General features: G+C 39.1%; 1 protein-coding gene across 1 annotated transcript; it reads left to right on the forward strand.

Annotated features, from left to right (window-relative positions):
- Positions 1-4,758: 4,758 nt before the first annotated feature.
- Positions 4,759-22,433, forward strand: LOC124143383 (protein TEX261-like). The gene is made up of 6 exons (XM_046512346.2): positions 4,759-4,934; positions 8,996-9,075; positions 9,661-9,814; positions 17,684-17,751; positions 18,854-18,968; positions 20,919-22,433. Exons 1-6 carry the CDS (start codon positions 4,865-4,867, stop codon positions 21,035-21,037), a joined length of 606 nt encoding a protein of 201 aa, XP_046368302.1. The 5' UTR covers positions 4,759-4,864; the 3' UTR covers positions 21,038-22,433.
- The last annotated feature ends 2,120 nt before the right edge of the window (positions 22,434-24,553 follow it).

The following is a 24,553-nucleotide window of genomic DNA, read 5'->3' on the forward strand; positions in this document are numbered from 1 at the left end:
CCGTGAATTGCGTCCCATATACAGGAAACTAACACTGATCCACTCACTCACCCACACTCACTCACTCACTCACCGAATGACAGTTCCATATGCAGAAGGGTATACGCAAATGGATATATGACAAATCGATCCGACGGACGGACAGACAGATAGATAGATGGGTGGGTTGGTTTGGGTGTATTTTTTTGTAAGATAGATAGATGGTTCGATTCATTATTAGATGAGGGGCATTCGGGTAGCCTAGTGGTTAAAGCGTTCACGCCGAAGACCCGGGTTCGATTCCCCACTTGTGTACAATGTGTTAAGTCCATTTCTTGTGTTCTCCGCCGTGAGATTACTAGAATATTGCTAAAAGCGGCGTAAACTCATACTCAATCACCCATTGTTAGATGAACACACTCTCAGCGCAGCAATAACATAAAATAACACAGATGAAGTTACCAAAGAATAGCCACCAAAAGGAAAGCACATATGTCATGCTGGTCTCGGTATTGATATCTCCAATAGGTTGCAATGCCTGACTTCTTCTTCGTAACTTCGGCGATTGCGAAACATGCTCTCATTGATTTCCGATATATGCTTAGTGACCCAAGTGGTGTTGGTGTGTCGTCAGGGTAGATCTCCCATCACGTGACCTCCATCTTCGTCTGTCGGCTGTTTTCCTGTACAAACACAAACGATCTCGCCCCGTGCACTGACACAGTGAACAAACGGCCCGGCTGACCGGTTAAGGATGTTTACATGTGTTCGACAAATAAAATAATGTTCCACATCTCCACCTGACTAAATGATTATTTTTTTCTGTGGGAAATTGATTAATTTCACGGTGTAATATACCAGTTCAATAAGTTTGATTTCCATGAGCTACTTTATTGCAGAGTGGGTAATGGGTGTTGTTGGGCTTGACAATTGAAGGTTTGCCATTGTCTGGGTATTACTTTACAACTGTCTTTTTTAAGCCTCTTGTAACTCCATATGGAGTGTTTTTTGTGTAAAACATGTATTTACGTGTTGTATGTATTTTATTAGAGGTGACATTACAATAAACAATATGTTTGTCAGTTCATATGTCTATACTACTTCCACTGCACCTCTCTCTCTATCTTCTCTCTCTCATCTCTCTCACTCTTTTCTCTTTCTCTCCACAGAGCTGAGGAGCGTTTGACTGGCAGGATGTCTCTTTGTCCCTCAGTGCAAATGTAGCTATGTTTTGTCTAAAAGTACCATGGTAGCCCTGATCCTGTTATATTGTTCAGAAATATGGGATTGTGAAAAGTGTACAATAGCAAGGAAAATACATTTTAAAATCCTAAAGCGTGGCCCTGGTCTTCACTGTGTATGGGACCGCCTCCGTGGTCTAGTGGTAGAGCGTCCGCCCGGATAGCGGAAGGTCCGGGGATCGATCCCCGGCCGCCAAGAGTTTGCCACTAACGTGGCTATATCCCCCGCCCCTGTTGCAGAATTTATGACATAATTAAATCTAAACAAACCCGAACCTTTTTTAACCGAGGGGGAACTTGTCATGGAAATTGTAAAAAAAAAGAAGAGTTTGGAACCTAAGTCCATCTTGCTGCCATGGAAACGTAAAAAAATAAAATTTCTAAAATGTCTAAATAGCAAAAGGCACCAGTTCAGCATGTACCTGACAGACCTGCAAAGTTTGATGAAAAAAGATTGAACGGTTTCTGAGTTATGCTCCGGAAACGAAACGTGACGGACGGACGTGCGGAAGGACGTAAGGACGGACGGACGGAGCCCGTTTCTATATCCCCCGCCAACTTTGTTGGGCGGGGGATAATAATCTTGGACGCGACGTTAAACCCCATTTCACCTCACCATCTCACTGTGTATGGTGAACATGACAGGGTACATTTCAGTACACAATTAGCAGAAGGAACTCCATGTATATAATATTGGCACACACTAATCATTTATGTTCTAACGGGGCGCAAAAAATGTCAGACCCTATCTGTCATTATCTCTTGCCATTTTAGGTTTAACAGAAGTGTGTACCTGTAAATACTTGACTCCATGGTTGGTTTCAACTCTCGAAGCTATTTGAGAGATAACATCTTGTTGGGAAGCTATTTCATCTGGTGATAGGGAAATATATTACCAAAATACCACAACTATTTTCGGCTTTGATAAATATATTCTGCTGAATACTAAACCACAACTTAGCAAATGAAACTTGTAAATATATAAATGAAATATATAAAGGGAATTTCGCTTTTTTCGTCAAATGACATCTTTATTTCACCGAGTGACTTTTTAGTTTGTCTTTCTTTTTTTATTGTTATATTATTTATTTTCTCACCGAACATATACATGTCATAGGTTAATCAAGAAGACTAAAACTGTTCTAGGAAAACTTAAAATATCGATTTATATTTTAAGAAAAATATCGTATTTCATCTCTAAATAAATATTAATATGAAATACAATTCCGGAAAAGTGTATCATGTTCTCATAAGTAGTTTGTGCGAAACCTTATCAGTCTGCATTGATAAAGGCTAGGAATCTATCGAGGGCATTTTCACTGTACAGTAAGCTACGTTTATAACGAACACGCTTAAAACGAACTGACGGATAAACCAACAGATTTTTTTTGTACCGGCCATTTGCTGTGTATATGATGTATATATGCTTATAACGAACAACGGTTATAAGGAACTAAAATTTGTGGTCCCTTTGAGTTCGTTATAACCGTAGTTTACTGTATCAGTACTGAGTAGTAGAATATATAATATGTGAAGAAATACAACAATACTATTATTGCGAATGTGTGGCATGTAGTTCTACAGGACCCGTGAAGATCCGGGGTAGAATAGGTCTTCAGCAACCCATGCTTGCCGTAAAAGGCGACTATGCTTGTCGTAAAAGGCGACTAACGGGATCGGGTGGTCAGGCTCGCTGACTTGGTTGATACATGTCATCGATCCCAATTGCGTGGATCGATGCTCATGATGTCAATCACAGGATTGTCTGGTCCAGACTCGATTATTTACAGACCGCCGTCATATAGCTGGAATATTGCTGAGTGCGGCGTAAAACAACAAACCAAACTAATCTTCCCGTGAAGTAGACCAGTGTATTTGTTGTTGATAGGGGCTTTAACCTCATTCGACATTTAGACACAATTTACGTTTAGAACCCTGCAAGTGCATTGTATTATTCAAACCCGTGTCTCGTGCGCCTCGAAAGAACGCCTTGACCTGTAAGCCGTTCTGAAACCTTGACTCATAACGAGCCTATTCTCTGTACAACTATGCGGATGATAGCGTACTATTGTACTCGCATACAGATCCCGCCATGACTTTGCAACCACGCTTAGACGAAGGCCCACCCAGTCAAATGTCAGGCAATATGCCGGGAGAGTAGAACCCACACATATCTTCAAAATGCCAGTATTGGGAGTACAAATATCCCTTGCGGTGACAGTGCTACTCTTCTTGGGCTGGATATTGACCAAAAGCTGACCTTCAATGGCGGCAACTAGCCGCGTCCCAAATAGACTTGGTCCATGAATAGACAAGCATGACAGACAGACAGACAGGCAAGCAGATAGACAGACAGACAGGCAGGCAGAAAAGGCAGGGAGGCAAGCAGGCAGCAGGCAGAAATTTTATTTCACTTTTTATTTGTTTATTAATATCTCACCAGAGAGAATGAAATGGTCATCTGTCAACCTTTTATTATTTCTAATTTTACTTATAATCCCCTTATTTGGCACTTCTGTAACAAGTCCAGCACTATAACAGAGAAACAAATTAAGGAAGGAGACATTCGTTTTGTTTATAATGACAACTGTTCTCCCCTCTCGTGTCTTCTTCTAAATGTCGGTACAGGCTTTTTACATATAAAGCGTCTTAACTTATGGACATGGCACCTGGGGCCTTCAAAATTGTTAAGAAACCATAATCTGAACATTGTTGTTTGCAAATTTTAATTAAAATAAAATATTCCCTTCCTCCCAAAGGCAGGAGTTCACGACTGAATTACCCAATAGTGCCACTGAATTCCGTAAGGCTGAATCATATAGGGAATTCTGCAAACTGGTCCGGAGTTCAATCTCATTAAATCAGATCTTACTTCTCGTTAGCGGTAGCGAGAACTAACGTCTGACTTTAATCAAATTAGTCCAGAACTGCGATGGTCCCATATGCCCTTGCCTAGTATGCCGATGACTCTGCTGTGAACTTATCAATTCTAGTATATATTTTATGGATTTTTTTATCTTCCTAGTATTTCATTTTCTTGTTTTTATTTCTGTTTGTAAATGTTTAAACTGTTTGTCGGAAACATCGCTGTGTAGTAAATGTTCTGTGAATATAATATCCGACGTTAAACAAAGCTTCTTGTCTCTTACAGATACTATAATCATATTGTGAATATTATTTCTACTGCTGTATACATTTTCAATCAGAACATTAACGTTGATAGTCCCAGTCCTCGAGCTAGGTTGTGCATATATACCAAACGCTTTTCCTTCGAAAATATGTGAAAAGAATGAATATATTTCATGTAGTAAAACATAACAAATATCCTGGAAATAGTAAGATCCATTTCATTTTATTATCTAGATTTAGAAAAGTTTTCTTTTATTTTGACATGTCGAGTTAAGTCGCGACAATGTTGATGAAATATGCGCTTTGTGTTTAGTTTAGGTCATCATTAAATGTCGACACTGTCAGAGATATACATATACACCAGTCGCATGGAAAACACTTTTAAAGGGAGGTCACTCTAGTCAAAAAGGTGTGCGTGTCATGGCTGACCCTTCCAGAACGTGTCATCAGTAGCGACATCATCTTGATTTTCTGCGTTTCACGACCTGTTCACAGCGAAACCATCAACTAACAACATGTGGTTCATGTTTGTAATGAGCTGGGTAGCTCTCGTTATTCAAATATTCGTGGTAACATTGTCTATTGGTAAGTTATAAGGCATTCCAAATATTTCCTTTTTTTCCACCTTCGCCTGACTCAGTAACACAATAGAGCTGCTCGGTGACTGTATACCATCAGCACTGCAGTAGCAGCCTTTTTCATAATGCATATGCTTGAGACTCTATGAAATATAATAGATTTGCAAACGTATGGAAGTTTGACATTCCCATGCACTGACCAACAAGCCTTCTTATCTGTGATACTCATCAGAACATGTACGGATGGAGTAAAGTCTATCGCGTCCACTCTGCCTATTGTGTATTGTAATAGGAGCGTTTGAAATTGGAACTAGTACTATAGTCCTTACCAAATTGCACAATAGTTAAGGTATCATAAGGACTAGTAGAAATTTTGCCTTTTTATGGGTTTTGTTATATGTTATCATTATAAGGACTAGTGGACAGAACTGTTAGTTTCTGTCGCTTGAAATTATACATGTATTTTTACAAAATTTACATACCTAATATTGAAATACTGTGTGCATTATTTCGACATAAATATATATTTGGTATATTCTACAGGAACTTTGCATGTCATTGTCAGCTTGAACATTTGCTGGCCCAAATAGGACATAAATTCTGACACACCCCTACAAGTACAAAGCCTGAAATTCTACTAGCTCTCTGGATACCTTTAGCATTTGACATTCTTGCTGGGCCTAGTGTCCATTTGCATCATTGCTGATTCCATATGTTTAGTTGTTTGAAATAAAGTTACAAAATGTACATTGATGTCTGAAAACTAAACATGGCCAATGCTTTGTGGTTAAAAGTGCAACTGAAACCTTTGTTATTTGGTTATTAATCAATGATATGTATTGGGGCTGGGATGAGTCCAAATATATTACCCAGATACCCCACCCCCTATTACCCGACCTTACTTCCGTACCCTCTGTAGGTCTAATGAGATATAGGTACAAAATGTCCAATTGGGAAACATTTGACCGTACTCCTGTCAAAATAAATTTAGATACACGTATAAAACGATCTGGTCATGCATACACTGAAGTTGACCGAAGTTTTATCTTTATGCAGACATATAACGTCAGAAGGAATGTGTGCATAGTCAGAAAGAAATTTGAACATTTGTCACTTATAGTGTAACTAAGGAGTTCTAGATGATTATTGCCGTTAAACAATACAATCATGTGACTAACCACGGGTTCGTGTAGTACTATGGGTATATAGGTCCTACTCCACATGCTCAGTACCCACTTGACCCGAGTTACCCGGACCCGTGAAGATCCAGGGTAGAAAAGGTCTTCAGCAACCCATGCTTTCCGTAAAAGGCGACTAATGGGATCGGGTGGTCATGCTCGCTGTCTTGGTTGATGCATGTCATCGATCCCAGTTGCGTGGATCGATGCTCATGATGTCTGGTCCAGACTCGATTATTTACATCCCGCCGTCATACAGCTGGAATATTGCTGAGTGTGGCGTTAAACAACAAACAAACGAATTACCCGTCCCAGCCCTAATATGTATGGATTAACCATGTCAAATGCTTTCAACCTCTTGAGTGAGTATGACCTTGACAGTGTATGCATTAGACATGCATCATGTTGCTTCCACTTTCACTATCTCAGAGCTCCAGATAAGCTTTTGGTGTTGTGGGTATTTTACCCATGCATTTTAAAATCATTGGGTATCAGTAATTCTATCTGCGTATTCAAATTTCTGTTACCCACTAGTTTTTACACATGTGGGTATTTAAGTTAAATATTTAAAAACACTATTCATCTAGTCCCTGCAAACTGGTGTCGTGTGGGTTCGCGAGCTTTATAGGACTCAAAAATACCACGATACTTCCACACGAAAGTGTGATGGCAAATGATCAGGACGTAACTGTCATCGTGGAGTTTGGCAAGGTTGACGGAATGCCCGTTTATAATTTCAAAATAAGTTGCTGATTTGCTAATCGAATACGCAGGGTTACTTCACAATAATTTGAAGATACGCACAAATTTTATTTTTGTAGCGTATCTGTAATGTTCGTTGCGTATTTGATACGCTTGGATTATATTTTACTGCGTATTTCTGCATTTCTGATGCGTATTTCACGCAGATACGCAGCTTATCTGGAGCTCTGTATCTTCACCTTCTGGTCACGTTTTGGTACAAAGTATGTTTTTTGATTGGTGCATAATATTTACGCTCAGTGGGACATTGGGCACGTTCATGTAGCTAGGTTTATTTTATATAATTATGGAGGGGACACAGGTGGCCTAGTCGTCTAAGGTGCTGTGATTCGCTGTGCAGAGTTGCACCCTTGGGCACACCAGAAACCTATGAATAATGATTGTGGGTTCGAATCCCGGTTCGCTGATTAAGTTTCTAGGTTTGTCAGCACCATACCCATACTCATGGGTTTCACCAAAGTGGTAAACGTCGTGATATAACTGGAATAATGTTAAAAGCGGTGTTAAACCCAACTCAAACACTTTAACTATAACTATAATTATGGGGGCCACTGACTGTCTCTAAAACATTTTACGTCTCACACAGCTGTTACAATTATTGAATGTAAACTTCCTCTTTTTCGTGTCTCATTTTGCTATCAGCCTCTTTCATTGGCTGAAAGTCCCAAATGGACCAATGAGACTCATGCTTACACATTTGTGCAAATATAGTAGACATATGGATGATTTTCATTGGTTCTTTACTGTGACTAATAAACCAAAGCCTAACAGCAAAATCCAAGAGCAGACACTGAAACAGTTGAAAAAATGTTCAGAGATAGATATATTTTAGTTTTCTTTTCGTCGTGAACACAGCTTAAACCATCTTCTGATTAATGCCCAAAATGTTTCTGTTTCGAATGACCGCAGAATCGCCATCCACGGGTAACGTTAGTGAACATGGTGAAACAGAGAAAGTTTTGCAAGGCGCATCTTACAGTGAAAGCTTTGCATAAATCATGTGGAATCTTAAGTCAATGACAAAGCTAAATTATTAATTTTGCCGTGCTAACAGTGATCACAAACAAGCAGTTAGATAATATTTGACATCGGATGTTGTTACGGCAATACATGACGGTACATCTGAGAAAGAAGCCATGGGAAACATTCCATGTATAGCTAGCGCTACCTGTAGATGAGGAGTCTGCAATAACATGCATTTCAGATTTACTACTGTTTTTTTATGATCTCTCAGAGTGTGGCCCCATACTTTTTAATAATGACCCCATGTTATTATGCTGAAGGGATCCCTGTCCCCCACTTGTTCAGTTTCCTTGCAGAGCACTGCACTAAGGGCTGGGCTGAAGGGAAAATAATATGGTTCAGGGACTTTGAGACAGACTATGACATACTGCCTCTCATGTGTCACATCTTGTATATACATGTATGTTACAAATTTTGTTCTTTATGGATGTCAACTTCTTTGTCATAAGGGACAGGGGCACTGGTGGCCCAGTCGTCTAAGGCGCCGCGATTCGCAGAGTTGCGTCCCCTGGGCACGCCAGAAACCTATGATTGTGGGTTCGAATCCCGGTTCTCCCCAATTATGTTTTTAGGTTTGTCAGTACCATACCCGTGCTCGTGGGTTTCACCGAAGTGGTAAACGTCTGAGACCTGCATCACTTTGGGCTTTCCTCCCACATTAACCTGACATGCAGTGATATAACTGTAATACTTTTAAAAGCGGCGTTAAACCCAACTCACTCACTCACACTCACTATTATGAGGAACACAACGATTCGGAGTATATGCTTACCCCTTCATCAGGTGAAGGGGTCTCTGGCATTTACCTGATGAAGGAGTAAGCAATGCTTACTAAGCATATACTCCGAAACGTTGTGTCCTCATAATAAAGAAGTTGACATCCATAAATTCTCGTCCTTCTGTGTATCACTTCTAAATGCCTTTCAAAGACTTAAATTTTGTTCTGTCTTTCAGTAGGATCAAAAAAGGAGATTGGCATTCATATTTGCAACAAGCTAGTTTGACCCACTCAGATTTGAAATATGTTTACTGATGTTGGCCCAGATTTTCTAAGCCTGATGTGGTTTTGAGTGCACTATAACACTTCCTGTGTCTATTCTGACAGCTGCAGGCTTGTACTACCTGGCTGAACTGGTGGAGGAGTACACAGTCACAACGGCCAGGATCATCCGCGTCCTCATTGCTGTGAGTAAACATTTCAGTTGAGAAAGCCTGGGTATTGTTAGCGAGAACCCTGATGGGATTTCGGTACCGTTTTGGTCCCAGTTAAACCATGCTTGTCAGAACCACATATGTGGGAAAATATTCATGGGCAGAGTATATATCAGTACTCACAAACTTTTGTTGTGGGAATGGATCAAGAGTGTGATTGTGTTGGCGGGGGATATAGAAACGGGCTCCGTCTGTCACGTTTCATTTCCAGAGCATAACTCAGGTACATGCTGAACTGGTGCCTTTTGCTATTTAGAAATTTTAGAAATTTTTAATTTTTACGTTTCCATGGCAACAAGATGGACTTAGGTTCCAAACTCTTCTTTTTTTTACAATTTCTATGACAAGTTCCACCTCGGTTAAAAAAGGTTGGGGTTTGTTTAGATTTAATTATGTCATAAATTCTGCAACAGGGGCAGGGGATATAGCCACGTTAGTGGCAAACTCTTGTTTAGGTCAGGGAAAAACCCTGAAACTATCACAAAAATTCTGTGCATTTAGGCTGGGGACAAACATTATACAAACATAATGATAAACATAATACCCTCTGTGTTTCAGTTAACGACAGTTGTGTACATCTGCATCTTCTTCTTTGAAGAGTTCCCACTCTCCGTCATAGTGTGTGGGCTTGGAGCCAATCTATCCTACTTCTTCTTGCTTCAAAGCTTCCCATACTTCGAGATGTCTTCAGTACCTCTAATCAGCGGCATAGGTAGGTGGAACCAAGAAGCTGTTACACCTCAATATAGCCATTCCTTTTCAGGGATTTATTTATGATGCTGAAGGAAGTGCCCTTGTCAGGAAAATTGTGAAAAAAATGTGATGTTCAAAACTGGACGTGTTTTAATGTTCTTATTTTCATAAAGTTTGAGGAGACCGTCTCCGTGGTCTATAGGGTAGAGCGTCCGCCCGGAGAGCGTAAGGTCCGGGATTCGATCCCCGGTCGCGTCATACCAAAAGACGTTAAAAGATGGTGCTTGTTGTTGCCCTGTCTGGTGCTCGGCATTGAGGGGCTAAAACAAGGACTGGTCGCCTCGGAGTCAGTATACTGTGTCTGAGTGGGGTATTCATGTTAAACTGCGGCATGGTATCTCAGCATGCTCAGTGGGCTAGCACTATAAATCGGCATCAGTCACACATACATACATGCATGCACGTCGCTATATGAGTCATTTTCAAAAGATGTCACTTTTTGAGTTTCCAAAATTACAAAATCCAATGGTTGATATAATATCTTTTTTTGGTTTAAATGGAGTAACAAATATCTAAGGCTGTCAGTAACATCAAATGGAAGTCTTAATGATGCTTTTTAGAAAGAGGAATAACCAGTTACCATGGCAACTGAAACTTGGCTTGTCTTTCCAATAACAATGTTTGTGTGAATTATTTTGGTTTGAAATTCATGAAAATGCAAAAAGCACATACCAAACATATTTATTTCTTCATATTTTTGTATATTAAACTTGAAGTGAGGATGAAGGGCATTTATTTAGTCTCTTAATGACCAATATGTACTCAGTGTCAATTCTATGAAATACTGTTACCCCTTCAACATAAATATTATGATTTCTAAATTTTCAAGATTTCTTGGAGGTTTTTTATTTGATGAACAAAGATAAACTGTGATTAACTTATGTCTCATTGCGGAAACTAAAGACATATTAGGAAATATATATTTTTTAAATGAGTGCGTTATAGGAAAGACATGCATGTTACAGGATTGACTATATTTGTTACAGAAAAGACATTGCAAATTCATATCATCAGTATGCAAAGAGTGGTAAAGATTATCTTAAATGTTTCTCATGTACATAATAATGCTTGCAAAAGTAATACCAGTCATTATCTTTTTCAGTTATATTGATAAATTTATTCCAACTTTTTAAAGGAAAATTTCTAAAATCCGTTACAGTAAGGACAAAGGTTTGTTACATGACAGAACAAATTACCATACAATGACATTTTAGATCACAAAGCAGTTTCTGCATTTTTACTGTAATAGCAAATGTGTTACTTTGAATAACAATGCACATGTTTGTTATATTTATATTTTTAAATGATAAATATGAAGAATGTTACCTATGACCTACATTATAACTGTTACAGGAAAGACCTAAGACGTTACAGTACTGACAATGTGAAACAAAGTTTTGGTCAGCCTAGTTAGTTCACTATCATAAGTAAACAAAGGTTTACCAAACAGGGGTACCACTAGATGTAGTTATAGTTATATTTCCATCTCATTGTGAAATCTCCAGATTGATGTGATAGAAGACAGTTATGGTGAAGACAACATTTTGTTACATGAAAGACATTTAGAGAATAGTTTTCATGTCTTTTTATGGTTTCTATGATCAACAATCAAATCCAAAGTTTTTTAGGTTGAGTATAGATTTTACTAATATTGTGAAACACTGAAAGTATTTGGTAAAAGAATTGTGGTATACTTGAGACAATAAAGACTTGGTCAACTTGTAGAATGAACAATTCAGAAAATGTCAGAAAACACATGACCTACAATTAGAACACAACTTTCAACTGCAAGTAAGAATCTAAACTACAACCTGGAATGCAACACTTGAAACATCAAGCCATCTATGAAGAAAGTTGAAAGATTATAGCTGTCTTCCCAAGACATTATACCCCTTCATGGTGGCTTTTAACTGTAGACCAAATATTATTGTCAACCTCACAATGAGATGATTCTGGAGTCTTCTGTAACTTTGGGATGATTGTCTCCATCACTAGCCTCCTCATCTTCAGCCTTCACCTTCTCTCCTTCACTAGCCTCCTCATCTTCAGCCTTCACCTTCTCTCCATCACTAGCCTCCTCATCTTCAGCCTTCACCTTCTTTCCTTCACTAGCCTCCTCATCTTCAGCCTTCACCTTCTCTCCTTCACTAGCCTCCTCATCTTCAGCCTTCACCTTCTCTCCTTCACTAGCCTCCTCATCTTCAGCCTTCACCTTCTCTCCATCACTAGCCTCCTCATCTTCAGCCTTCACCTTCTTTCCTTCACTAGCCTCCTCATCTTCAACCTACACTTTCTCTCCATGACTAGCCTCCTCATCTTCAGCCTTCACCTTCTCTCCATCACTAGCCTCCTCATCTTCAGCCTTCACCTTCTCTCCTTCACTAGCCTCCTCATCTTCAGCCTTCACCTTCTCTCCATCACTAGCCTCCTCATCTTCAGCCTTCACCTTCTCTCCATCACTAGCCTCCTCATCTTCAGCCTTCACCTTCTTTCCTTCACTAGCCTCCTCATCTTCAACCTACACTTTCTCTCCATGACTAGCCTCCTCATCTTCAGCCTTCACCTTCTTTCGTTCACTATAGTTTCCTCATCTTCAGCCTTCACCTTCTCTCCATCACTAACCTCATATTCAGCCTTCACCTTTTCTCCTTCACTAGCCTCCTCATCTTCAGCCTTCACCTTCTTTCGTTCACTATAGTTTCCTCATCTTCAGCCTTCACCTTTTCTCCTTCACTAGCCTCATCTTCAGCCTTCACCTTCTTTCGTTCACTATAGTTTCCTCATCTTCAGCCTTCACCTTCTCTCCATCACTAGCCTCATCTTCAGCCTTCACCTTCTTTCGTTCACTATAGTTTCCTCAGCTTCAGCCTTCACCTTCTCTATATCACTAGCCTCCTCATCTTCAGCCTTCACCTTCTCTCCATCACTAGCCTCATCTTCAGCCTTCACCTTCTTTCGTTCACTATAGTTTCCTCAGCTTCAGCCTTCACCTTCTCTCCATCACTAGCCTCATCTTCAGCCTTCACCTTCTTTCGTTCACTATAGTTTCCTCAGCTTCAGCCTTCACCTTCTCTCCATCACTAGCCTCATCTTCAGCCTTCACCTTCTCTCCATTACTAGCCTCATCTTCAGCCTTCACCTTCTCTCCATCACTAGCCTCATCTTCAGCCTTCACCTTCTTTCGTTCACTATAGTTTCCTCAGCTTCAGCCTTCACCTTCTCTCCATCACTAGCCTCATCTTCAGCCTTCACCTTCTTTCGTTCACTAGCCTCATCTTCAGCCTTCACCTTCTCTCCATCACTAGCCTCATCTTCAGCCTTCACCTTCTCTCCATCACTAGCCTCATCTTCAGCCTTCACCTTCTCTCCATCACTAGCCTCATCTTCAGCCTTCACCTTCTTTCGTTCACTAGCCTCATCTTCAGCCTTCACCTTCTCTCCATCACTAGCCTCATCTTCAGCCTTCACCTTCTCTCCATCACTAGCCTCATCTTCAGCCTTCACCTTCTCTCCATCACTAGCCTCATCTTCAGCCTTCACCTTCTTTCGTTCACTAGCCTCATCTTCAGCCTTCACCTTCTCTCCATCACTAGCCTCATCTTCAGCCTTCACCTTCTCTCCATCACTAGCCTCATCTTCAGCCTTCACCTTCTTTCGTTCACTAGCCTCATCTTCAGCCTTCACCTTCTCTCCATCACTAGCCTCATCTTCAGCCTTCACCTTCTCTCCATTACTAGCTTCCTCGTCTTCAGCCTTCACCTTTTCCCCATCACTAGCCTCTTCATCTTCACCTTCTCTCTATCTCTAACAGCATCTTCAGCCTTCACCTTCTCTCCTTCACTAACCACGTTTGGGGTAGATTGTGTATGGTGGTCTGTTCAAAACATTGGCCAAGTGTGAATTTGCCAGATTCCCATAAAAGACTTGTCCCTCTTCACTTTGAGGGTTTTGAGTCGAAATATGCTTTGGACTATGTTGTCTGCGAGACAAGTTCCTGGAACATATATGTCAGAATACTGAGCATAATGACGTGGCAAGTTATGTCTCTTTACACTGACATCCTTCCTTTATGCCTTGAGACTGGAAATTTCCATCAAGATCTTTGGCTTCATTGGCAACAAGTTCAGGGATTACCTTCACTGTCATTTCGTCTGCTCTGTCAATTGTCCCAAAAGCAAGTACACTGCCATATGATGGTGAGCAGTTAGCATTTGATAACATAGTACAAGGATACAGCTCACCATTTGTCACTGCCATGGTTAATTTAGTTGTACAGTTCCACTCTGAAATTCCACTTTGGAGTTGCTTTGTATTCCAGTCAAGCAAACATTGCTATTCAGTAAACCTTCATGAAATCAGCATTAGTGCATTTCAAATTATTTTGATGATGTAATGAAATCTATACATTGTCATACTTGAGTGTTTGTCTTTGCCAACAAAGACCTTTTCAGAAAATAAAGAAGCGTGGAGAGTTGAATTTTAGTGCAGTGAAATGTTTTTCTCCAAAACTCGTATTCTAAAACTTGTTTGACCTTTTAAAATAGAAAATACCCATAAGCTATTAGGTACTTCATGATCACTGCCATGATTCTATATTAAATGTAAAGTTTGTCTTTTCTATAACCATGGTACCATATTAACTCCGAAATCATAAACACTTATTTTAGCAAGCTTAGGAACAAGTAACTAAAATCTCATTGATCCCTTTAGTACAATATATCATCAAACATAACAGAGAGTAGTTACTTTGATTCTGATTGTCTTATGGAAATGTAGAATGTCATTACTGAAGCAAAACTGTCTTTGCCGTAACCCATTTCTTATAACAATTAGGTGTTTCAATAATTTTGCATAAAATGATGAAGCGCAAGTTTATCCTACAAACTGCTTGATTGAAATAATTAATTAGAATATTGAAAAAGAACAGAGTAATTTACTTTGCTTCTTTATAACTTTTCAATTGCAAAATGTCATTACAATAACAAAATATGTCTTTACTGTAACACATTTCTTATAAAAACCATATGTTCTGACAATGTTACTCAAAATAGTAAGATACAACTTTGTCTTTCAAACTGCTGAATTAAAATATTCAGTTGGAATGTTGAAAAAGAACAGAAAGTAATAGTTTTCTTACTTTATAGCTTATTAAGTGAAGAAAGTCATTACCATAACAAAATCTGTCTTAGCTGTAACAAAATTTAGTGTTACAGGAAAGACTGTTACAGGTAAGACAAATCATTAGATAAAAAATTATACTGACTAATTATTGGTCCCTTCATAAAGCTGAATGTTCACACAATTTTCTGTTCATGAATTGGCACATAATCTTGGATCTTGAAATAACTATTTTGCATCTGTTCCATTGAATCATAGCGTTATGGGAAAGACATGAAATGAAAATACTCATCATTTCCTTACCTTTTTGGTTAACTTTTGGTGCTTATTTGTCTCCTGGTGCACATGGCACATCACACTCCTATTGTATAGGAAATAGTACTAGACATGACAGAAAGTACTGATATCCTTGCATTGGGGATCATTGATTATTCCAAAGTTTTATTAAGTGTTACAGGAAAGACACAAAATCTAAGGACGGTGTTATATATAATCATAATTCAGGAATTATATCAGTTAGATTGAAATTACACACTGAAATTCCTAAATGAATCTTGTTTTTATAAGATAACCACAGTAATATTATATATATGCCAATATTTATAAAATGACAGTTTCTCAAATTTGAAGCTAAATGTACTGGGACAGCCAAAAATGCACTTTCTACCCATTTAAAACGCATCAAAAACACATAATATGACACAATGATTGAAAATAACCATTTTACTAGATGCATTACTTTGCAGGTGATAATCTGTACAAATTGCAAAGTCAATATATTTTTTTTAAATTTTGTAATGGGTTCGGACAGAAATAGTGACATCCTTTGAAAATGACTCATATAAGTGCAATAATCTTGGACGCAACTTTAAACCCAATTTCACCTCACCACCTAAAGTTTGAGTAATTGTATAACTTTTATTCAAATTGGGATTTTTACTGTCATTGGGGCCAAGCATTGGCATCTGAGCAGGGCTAGATATATCCTTGAATTATACTGTGGAATCCCATGTTTATTAAATTATTAAATTTCTCTGGTCAGTGATTTTAAGGCACTGGTTATATTTTATTACTGATTACCCAACTTGGTTTGAGACATGAAATGTGTCATGTAAATATAGAATCTTTGTTGATGTAAGGGCAACAAAAAGCCTCTGAAATGTAACACAATAATACCATTATGTATTTTATCAGTTGATGTAAGCATCGTAAGAGCATGACAAACCATATTCAAGTTGTTCCCAAAATATTGTTAATTGGGATAAAATATGAAACTCAAGTTTTGTTGTTTTTTTCCTACAAAATATGTTTGTGAACAATTATTTATTACATTTCGAGTTCTTATGTGTTGATTAACAGCTGTATATTCCCAGTTATTACATGTTAATTGACAGCTGTATTTTTCGGGTAATTGGGTGTTGATTGACAGCTGTATATTTCCCTTATGTGTTGATTGACAGCTGTATATTTCCAGTTCTTACGTGTTGATAATCAGATGTATATATCCAGTTATACTTATAGGGTGTTTATTGACAGCTATATATTTCCCGTTCTTATGTGTTGACTTACAGCTGTATGTTTCGGGTTTTAGGGTGTTGATTGACAGCTGTATATTTCCGGTTACTATGTGTTGATTTATGTATATTTCCAGTTATGGGGTGTTAATTAACAGCTGTATATTTCCAGTTATTGGGTGTTGCTTGACAGCTGTATATTTCCAGTTATTGGATGTTAATTGACAGCTGCATATTTCCAGTTTTAGGGTGTTAATTGACAGTTGTATATTTCCAGTTGTTTTAGGTGTTGAGTGACAGCTGTATATTTCCAGTTATTGGATGTTAATTGACAGCTGCATATTTCCAGTTTTAGGGTGTTAATTGACAGTTGTATATTTCCAGTTGTTTTAGGTGTTGAGTGACAGCTGTATATTTCCAGTTATTGGGTGTTAATTGACAGCTGTATATTTCCAGTTATTGGGTGTTAATTGACAGCTGTATATTTCCAGTTATAGTTGTTGATTGACAGCTGTATATTTCCAGTTATTGGGTGTTAATTGACAGCTGTATATTTCCAGTTATTGGGTGTTAATTGACAGCTGTATATTTCCAGTTATTGGGTGTTAATTGACAGTTGTATATTTCCAGTTATAGTTGTTGATTGACAGCTGTATATTTCCAGTTATTGGATGTTAATTGACAGCTGTATATTTCCAGTTATTGGGTGTTAATTGACAGTTGTATATTTCCAGTTGTTTTAGGTGTTGAGTGACAGCTGTATATTTCCAGTTATTGGGTGTTAATTGACAGCTGTATATTTCCAGTTATAGTTGTTGATTGACAGCTGTATATTTCCAGTTATTGGGTGTTAATTGACAGCTGTATATTTCCAGTTATTGGGTGTTAATTGACAGCTGTATATTTCCAGTTATTGGGTGTTAATTGACAGTTGTATATTTCCAGTTATAGTTGTTGATTGACAGCTGTATATTTCCAGTTATTGGGTGTTAATTGACAGCTGTATATTTCCAGTTATTGGGTGTTAATTGACAGCTGTATATTTCCAGTTATTGGGTGTTAATTGACAGCTGTATATTTCCAGTTATTGGGTGTTGAGTGACAGCTGTATATTTCCAGTTATAGTTGTTGATTGACAGCTGTATATTTCCAGTTGTTATGTGTCGATGATTGAAGGATGCTTTTGTCTGTTTCAGGACTGATGTTATTAAATCACTATCTGTCATTTTCTCACTTTTCTGAAGTTTGGTACCCCTTCTCAGAGGTGAGTTCTGTCTATTCTGTCACCTTGGATTTGGTTGGTTTGTTGTGTAACGCCGCACTCAGCAATATTCCAGCTATATGATGGTGGTCTCTAAATAATCGAGTCTGGACCAGACAATCCATTGATTAATATCATGAGCATCGATCCACGCAATTTGGATCGATGACATGCACCAACCAAGTCAGCAAGCCTGACCACCCAATCCCGTTAGTCGCCTTTTACGGCAAGCATAGGTTGCTGAAGATCTATTCTACCCCGGATCTTCACAGGTCCTGTCACCTTGGAGGCTTAAGGTCAAACTGACAGCCCTGAACAGCTGACTTATTTAAAACCCCTGTGTTGATCTAGGATAATATGGGTCTTCAGCAACCCATGTTTGTCAAAAGAGGCACAACTAACAGGATTGATTGGCGAGTACATTCAAATGTATTTCTTGCAATCTTGAACATCATGTCAAATGTCTGTCAGATACAGTCTGAATTCTGCCGGGAGTCGTTTAACAATAGTGGAACATGCAACTTATGGGGAAAGCTCATTTCACAGTTTAATTTTGTCAAGACATGAAATAAATGTAAATACTTTGAATAAAAATGTCAGTGCCCACAAGGCACTTTACATTAAATTTTAGCGTGGTATTTCCTATTTTATGTGTGCTGTGGGCATGCCGGCATTAGTAATTTTGAGCTCTGAACTACAATTTATGTTGTCTAACCATGCTAACAGCCAGTTTCTACATATTTCAAAGTAGGTTCCAGAGAATGTTTAACTTGGAGGATTGCAATGCAGTATACATAGTCTGACATCCTTACAAACTGTGCCATAAAAGGCAACTATGCTTGTCGTAAAAGGCGACTAACGGGATCGGGTGGTCAGGCTCGCTGACTTGGTTGATGTATGTCATCGATCCCAATTGCTTGGATCGATGCTCATGATGTCAATCACTGGATTGTCTGGTCCTGACTCGATTATTTACAGACCACCGTCATATAGCTGGAATATTGCTGAGTGTTAATTGACAACCAACCAAACTTACAAACTGGGTCAGGGGATGTGACTTTCTCCCACCGATGTTTCAATAACCTCAGTACATTGTCTCCTCCAGGTCCTTGCTTTCTTCACCATATGTCTGTGGCTGGTGCCGTTCGCGTTCTTCGTGTCGCTGTCAGCCAATGAAAATGTGTTGCCAACTGTGTCGGAGACACAGCCAAGGAATGCAGGTTCGTAGACAGATGTCCATTAGTTGTAGACACAGGTTAGTGGACAGATGACCACTAGTTGTTGACACAGGTTAGGAAACAGATGACCACTAGTTGTGGACACAGGTTAGAAGACAGATGACCACTAGTTGTGGACACAGGTTAGTAGACAGATGACCACTAGTTGTAGACACAGCCAGGAAACACAGGTTAGTAGACAGATGACCACTAGTTGTTGACACAGGTTAGTAGACAGATGACCACTAGTTGTTGACACAGGTTAGGAGACAGATGACCACTAGTTGTGGACACAGGTTAGGAGACAGATGACCACTAGTTGTGGACACAGGTTAGTAGACAGATGACCACTAGTTGTAGACACAGGTTAGTAGACAGATGACCACTAGTTGTAGACACAGGTTAGTAGACAGATGACCACTAGTTGTGGACACAGGTTAGGAGACAGATGACCATTAGTTGTAGACACAGGTTAGTTGACAGATGACCACTAGTTGTAGACACAGGTTAGTTGACAGATAACCAGTAGCTGTAGACACAGCCAAGGAACACGGGTTAATAGACAGATGACCATTAGTTGTAGACACAGACAAGAAACACAGGTTAGTAGACAGATGACCAGTAGTTGTAGACACAGACAAGGAACAGGGGTTAGTAGACAGATGACCAGTAGTTGTAGACACAGGCAAGGAACACAGGTTAGTAGACAGATGACCCCTAGTTGTAGACACAGACAAGGATCACAGGTTAGTAGAAAGATGACCAGTAGTTGTAGACACAGACAAGGAACATAGGTTAGTAGACAGATGACCAGTAGTTGTAGACACAGATAAGAAACACAGGTTACTAGACAGATGACCAGTAGTTGTAGACACAGACAAGGAACACAGGTTAGTAGACAGATGACCCCTAGTTGTAGACACAGACAAGGATCACAGGTTAGTAGAAAGATGACCAGTAGTTGTAGACACAGACAAGGAACACAGGTTAGTAGACAGATGACCAGTAGTTGTAGACACAGACAAGGAACACAGGTTAGTAGACAGATGACCAGTAGTTGTAGACACAGACAAGGAACACAGGTTAGTAGACAGATGACCAGTAGTTGTAGACACAGACAAGGAACACAGGTTAGTAGACAGATGACCAGTAGTTGTAGACACAGACAAGGAACACAGGTATGACATGTATAGTGGATAGAGCGCCTGCATGGAGAGCGGAAGGTCGGTGGCTCGGCCCCCTGCCCTTTTCATACCAGAAAACATTAATAGATGGTCCTTGTTTTTACCCTTCCTGGCGCTTTAACAGGTTAAAACAATGACTATCTGGCTCAGTCAGTATTCTGTATCTGAGTGGGGTGTCCATGTTAAACTGTCGCATTGTATCTCAGTTGGCTAGCACTATATTTCTTGTGGAAGCCCAGACTAGGAAAAAACCAGCCACACACATACCTGCATACATGGTGCAACATAAGTGCAATGATGTTGAATGTGACGTTAAACCTCACCTCACCTCACCTCACCTCACCTCACCTCACCCCACCTCAACCTCACCTCAACCTCACCTCAACCTCACCTCACCTCAACCTCACCTCACCAAGTATTATATGTAAAATACTGTGACCGACAATGACCTTGGGCTCTTCTCTCACATATGCTTGTCGTAAAAGGCGACAAATGGGATCGGGTGGTCAGGCTCGCTGACTTGGTTGATGAATGTCATCGATCCCAATTGCGTGGATCGCTGCTCGTGATATTAATCACTGGATTGTCTGGTCCAGACTTGATTATTTACAGACCGCCGTCATATAGCTGGAATATTGCTGAGTGTGGCGTTAAACAACAAACCAACCAACCAATCAAATCTCTCGCATAAACTGACCTGATGTATGACGAAGTGTTAACCCAAACTCTCCTACCTGGCTCATGATGAAAACGTTCTGCTTTGTTCCAGATGAAAGTGATGTTGTGAGTAACTATTTCCGCAAAAAGGGGAAGAAATATGGTCTATTGTCCTTCTTCAAGATGGCGCAGGATAGTGTTCTACCCCAGAGGGTGAAGAAGCAGTTTTAACAATTAACCAACTCAAATTGATGTGAAAAAGACTTGACTTTGAGATAAAAGTGCTGTTTCTCAATGAGGATGAGTGTGTAGCATTAGCCCGACTTGTACAGACATGGTCATTGTAGATAGATCCATTTGATATCAGTTTGGTCCCGCTAGAACAGAGTCCTAGAACCCTAACATGTTTGTACATTGTCCGACAAGCATTATGTTGGAAGTGTTGGGTCTGGATTCTCTGTTCATTGTATTAAGCACATGGAATATTTCCATGTGGGGACTGTCTCTTCCATTTCACTTTATCTAGTTTATGCTTCTAGATACTTCATTATGACAATGGAGGCACCAGTGGCCCAGTCGTCTAAGGTGACGCAATTTGGTGCAGAGTTGCATCCCTTGGGCATGCCAGAATCCTATGATTATGGGCTCCTGGGCAAGCCTTTGACTTTTAATTTTTTTACATTTGATATCGACATGATCAAAGGACACTCAGGTGAGATTTTTTATTTGTATGAAATATAAGACTAAACTGATTATATACAAAGCTGAAAATAACTGATGCATCAGTTAAAAAGACCTGAACAAAATCATTTCTTATGTTTTGAATGAAAAACAAATTGAAAATTGTATCACTCCGTTATACACTAAACTAAAAACACACAGTAACCCAATGTCATCTTTTTCGTAGTGTCCGATTTTGTTTCAAATATGGATACTAAATAGTCCTGTTTTATGTTCTGAAAAAGATGTATATTAGTCCCAGTAACCATGGTAACTGATGTGCTAGTATTGATTAACACTGCTTCATTCATTATACTATTAGCTTGTTTCGGGATTTTTTAGAATTATTTTTTGTGATTTCATGTTTGCTCAATGAGGTGCTATATATGTTGCATGTATTGCTTGAATCGTAGTTCATTTGCCTGGCATTATTTAGCAGTACATCCAAAGCTTTTGTCTCAGAAAACTAATTCCCTATCTCTGTGGACTGAAACAATGGTGGCCGGGAACAAATCTTCATAATACTCATTGAATACGGAGCAGAACAAGTGAATACTGAGATGATATTCCACCTATGTAACACCAGCTGGGTGATACATAGGTCAAGGTCACAGCACAGTCAACCCTAGTCTGTAAGCATCTTCCCGAGGCAAGGGAGTTAACTGACTACAAACGTCCAGTTTGCACCCTTGTCAAACTTGCCTGGAATTCCAGAGTTACAGTTTGTCTGGACTAACAAGTCTATGCATAGTCCAATCAAAATCGCATCATTAACTAGACTCCCGGTTTGTGAACAACATGGATTTCAACGTGCAGATTTGGGTGAACTGCAGGATTTGCAAAGCATGTGCACCACCAACTGGGTGTCAACACATATTTTGTAAATCTTTTCATGTTTTTAATCAAGGTGCTCAAGTGATCTGATGCTCTTCGAGATGTAAGACCTGTTTTATTACAATATAGATCTTGATTATTGATCAGATCGTCTTGACAGGGTGCCACTGGTGGCACTACAATCGAGCCTGGAAATTCCAGCCGAGGTCAGCAAGGGTGGAAACTGGACTTTTATAGTTAGTTAGCTCCCTTGCCTCGGAAAGATTGGATGTGAGAGTCAATTGAAATCCCTACCTAATTATCTAGTTGTGTTTAGAAGTGTTTCATCTTTCAAGGACGTTAACATGTTCTGACCAATGTTTCAAAATTATTATTTTATCCTGTGTTTTTTTTTTACTGATAATGTGAGTAGAGGGGCAACAAGGATTTAGATGACCATAATGAAAATTTTAATACATTTACTCAAAACCTCCGTTTAAAAATCAGTTTGACACAACCACAAATAAGATTAGTGGAAGATGGGAGTTTAACAATCTCATTAACATCAGATCTTTGTTCTCGCTACCGCTAAACAAAGATCTGAGGACATCCCATTAAGGGTCACGTCAGAACGACCTTTCATCAAACCAATCATAGCATCGCTTACCAGATCATGAAAGTGACAGTCGGAATGTGTTTTCTAATCATGCAACCACGAAATATTTAACACGGGGTATTCCAAACATCAGTTACAGGTTTTATGATTATATCCATACAATCTAGGCCATCTATAAGCCATTTCAGAGTGTTCTTCTTATCAGTTTTAATTTTTTTAATCAAGAATACGTCAAAATATGTTTCGAAGAGTAGTCGCCTAGTTTTAAACTAGTGTCGCAAAGCTCAAGAAAGCTGCCTTCTGATTGGCTAAGGTCGATTTCTTGTCAGTCATTTCATTGGTCAGTCAAAATTCGCGAAAGGTCGTTCTGACGTGACCCGTAATGGGATGTCCGCAGATCTTTGTTTAGCAGTAGCGAGAACTTCGATCTGATTTTAATGAGATCGGAAGTTTTAAAGGCTAGGATGAGATGTTATGATATATTTATGGGTTTCTTTTGAGATTAGATACACTTTTTTTAATATTTGATTTATTTGTTCTGTATATCACAAATACTTAACAAAAGTAGGATTTTGAGGACATTCCCTCTATACCAGTAGGACAGTGGAAATAACCAATGCTATCTTTAAAAAAATGTTCTCTTTCATATTACCGTATTCGACGTAATACGCGCTCCGCTCTAATAAGCGCACACGGCAATATTTGCTAATATATTGGCTAGTGAACAATCCCAATAAGCACCTCTTTCGATTGATCGATGTAAGCAAGACTTATTTATTCGCTTATAAAACGTACTTGTGTGTTATATGCACCCTTAATAATGGGCAATTAAATTCTGGAAAAATATATCTGTCGTACATTAACATTTCAGGCTGTCAGCATAAACCACGAAATTTATGTTTCAGCTCTGTTTTTTTTCCATCAAAATGATGTTCTAATAAGAGCCCCATATTTCTAATTTTGAGAGTGCCCTGGACGCTTATGACGTCGAATACGGTATTTCATGGCAAGCAAAGAACCCCAGCAAAGAGCAACCGAAGTAGATCAGAACCCGCCGGGTGGTCAGGCTCGCTGACTTGGTTGATGCATGTCATCGATCCCAATTGCGTGGATCGATGCTCATGATATCAATCACTGGATTGTCTGTTCCAGACTCGATTATTTACAGACCGCTGTCATATAGCTGGAATATTGCAGAGTGCGGCGTTAAACAACAAACCAACCAACCAACCATTGAAAATGTGGAAGGTTTTAGTCATTACTATGCACACTTCAAGGGGATTGTGTCTTGTTTGTAATTTGTGTGGCTTTTTCTATTTAAGAGTGTAAATATTCCATAATTTCGTTGCTCTCTGTTGGTTTTCATTGGTAGACCTGTGTTTCATTACACCAACAGTCCCACTTGTCATGTTTAGGAGAGATCACTTTTTCTAAGACATGTTTTGGGGAATTTTGTGCTTTTAATTAGGAAATTAACTTACAATATTAGACAAGTCCCTTTTTGTTTTGTACAGAATGTATACCATCAGCCATGTTCATAGGTCATTGCTGTCATGAAGATTCATGTGTTTGTGTATGTAAATATGGTCTGCTTTGTA

This window comes from Haliotis rufescens, unplaced genomic scaffold, assembly GCF_023055435.1.
Source record: "Haliotis rufescens isolate VD_foot unplaced genomic scaffold, xgHalRufe1.0.p SCAF_108, whole genome shotgun sequence".
In the NCBI taxonomy this organism is placed as follows: domain Eukaryota; kingdom Metazoa; phylum Mollusca; class Gastropoda; order Lepetellida; family Haliotidae; genus Haliotis; species Haliotis rufescens.

Coding starts and splice junctions, on each gene's coding strand:
- LOC124143383 (XM_046512346.2), top strand. CDS start 4,865: ATGTGGTTCATGTTTGTAATGAGCTGGGTAGCTCTCGTTATTCAAATA. Junction 9,076..9,660: donor TCATCCGCGTCCTCATTGCT/GTGAGTAAACAT, acceptor TCTGTGTTTCAG/TTAACGACAGTTGTGTACAT. Junction 17,752..18,853: donor TTTGGTACCCCTTCTCAGAG/GTGAGTTCTGTC, acceptor TGTCTCCTCCAG/GTCCTTGCTTTCTTCACCAT.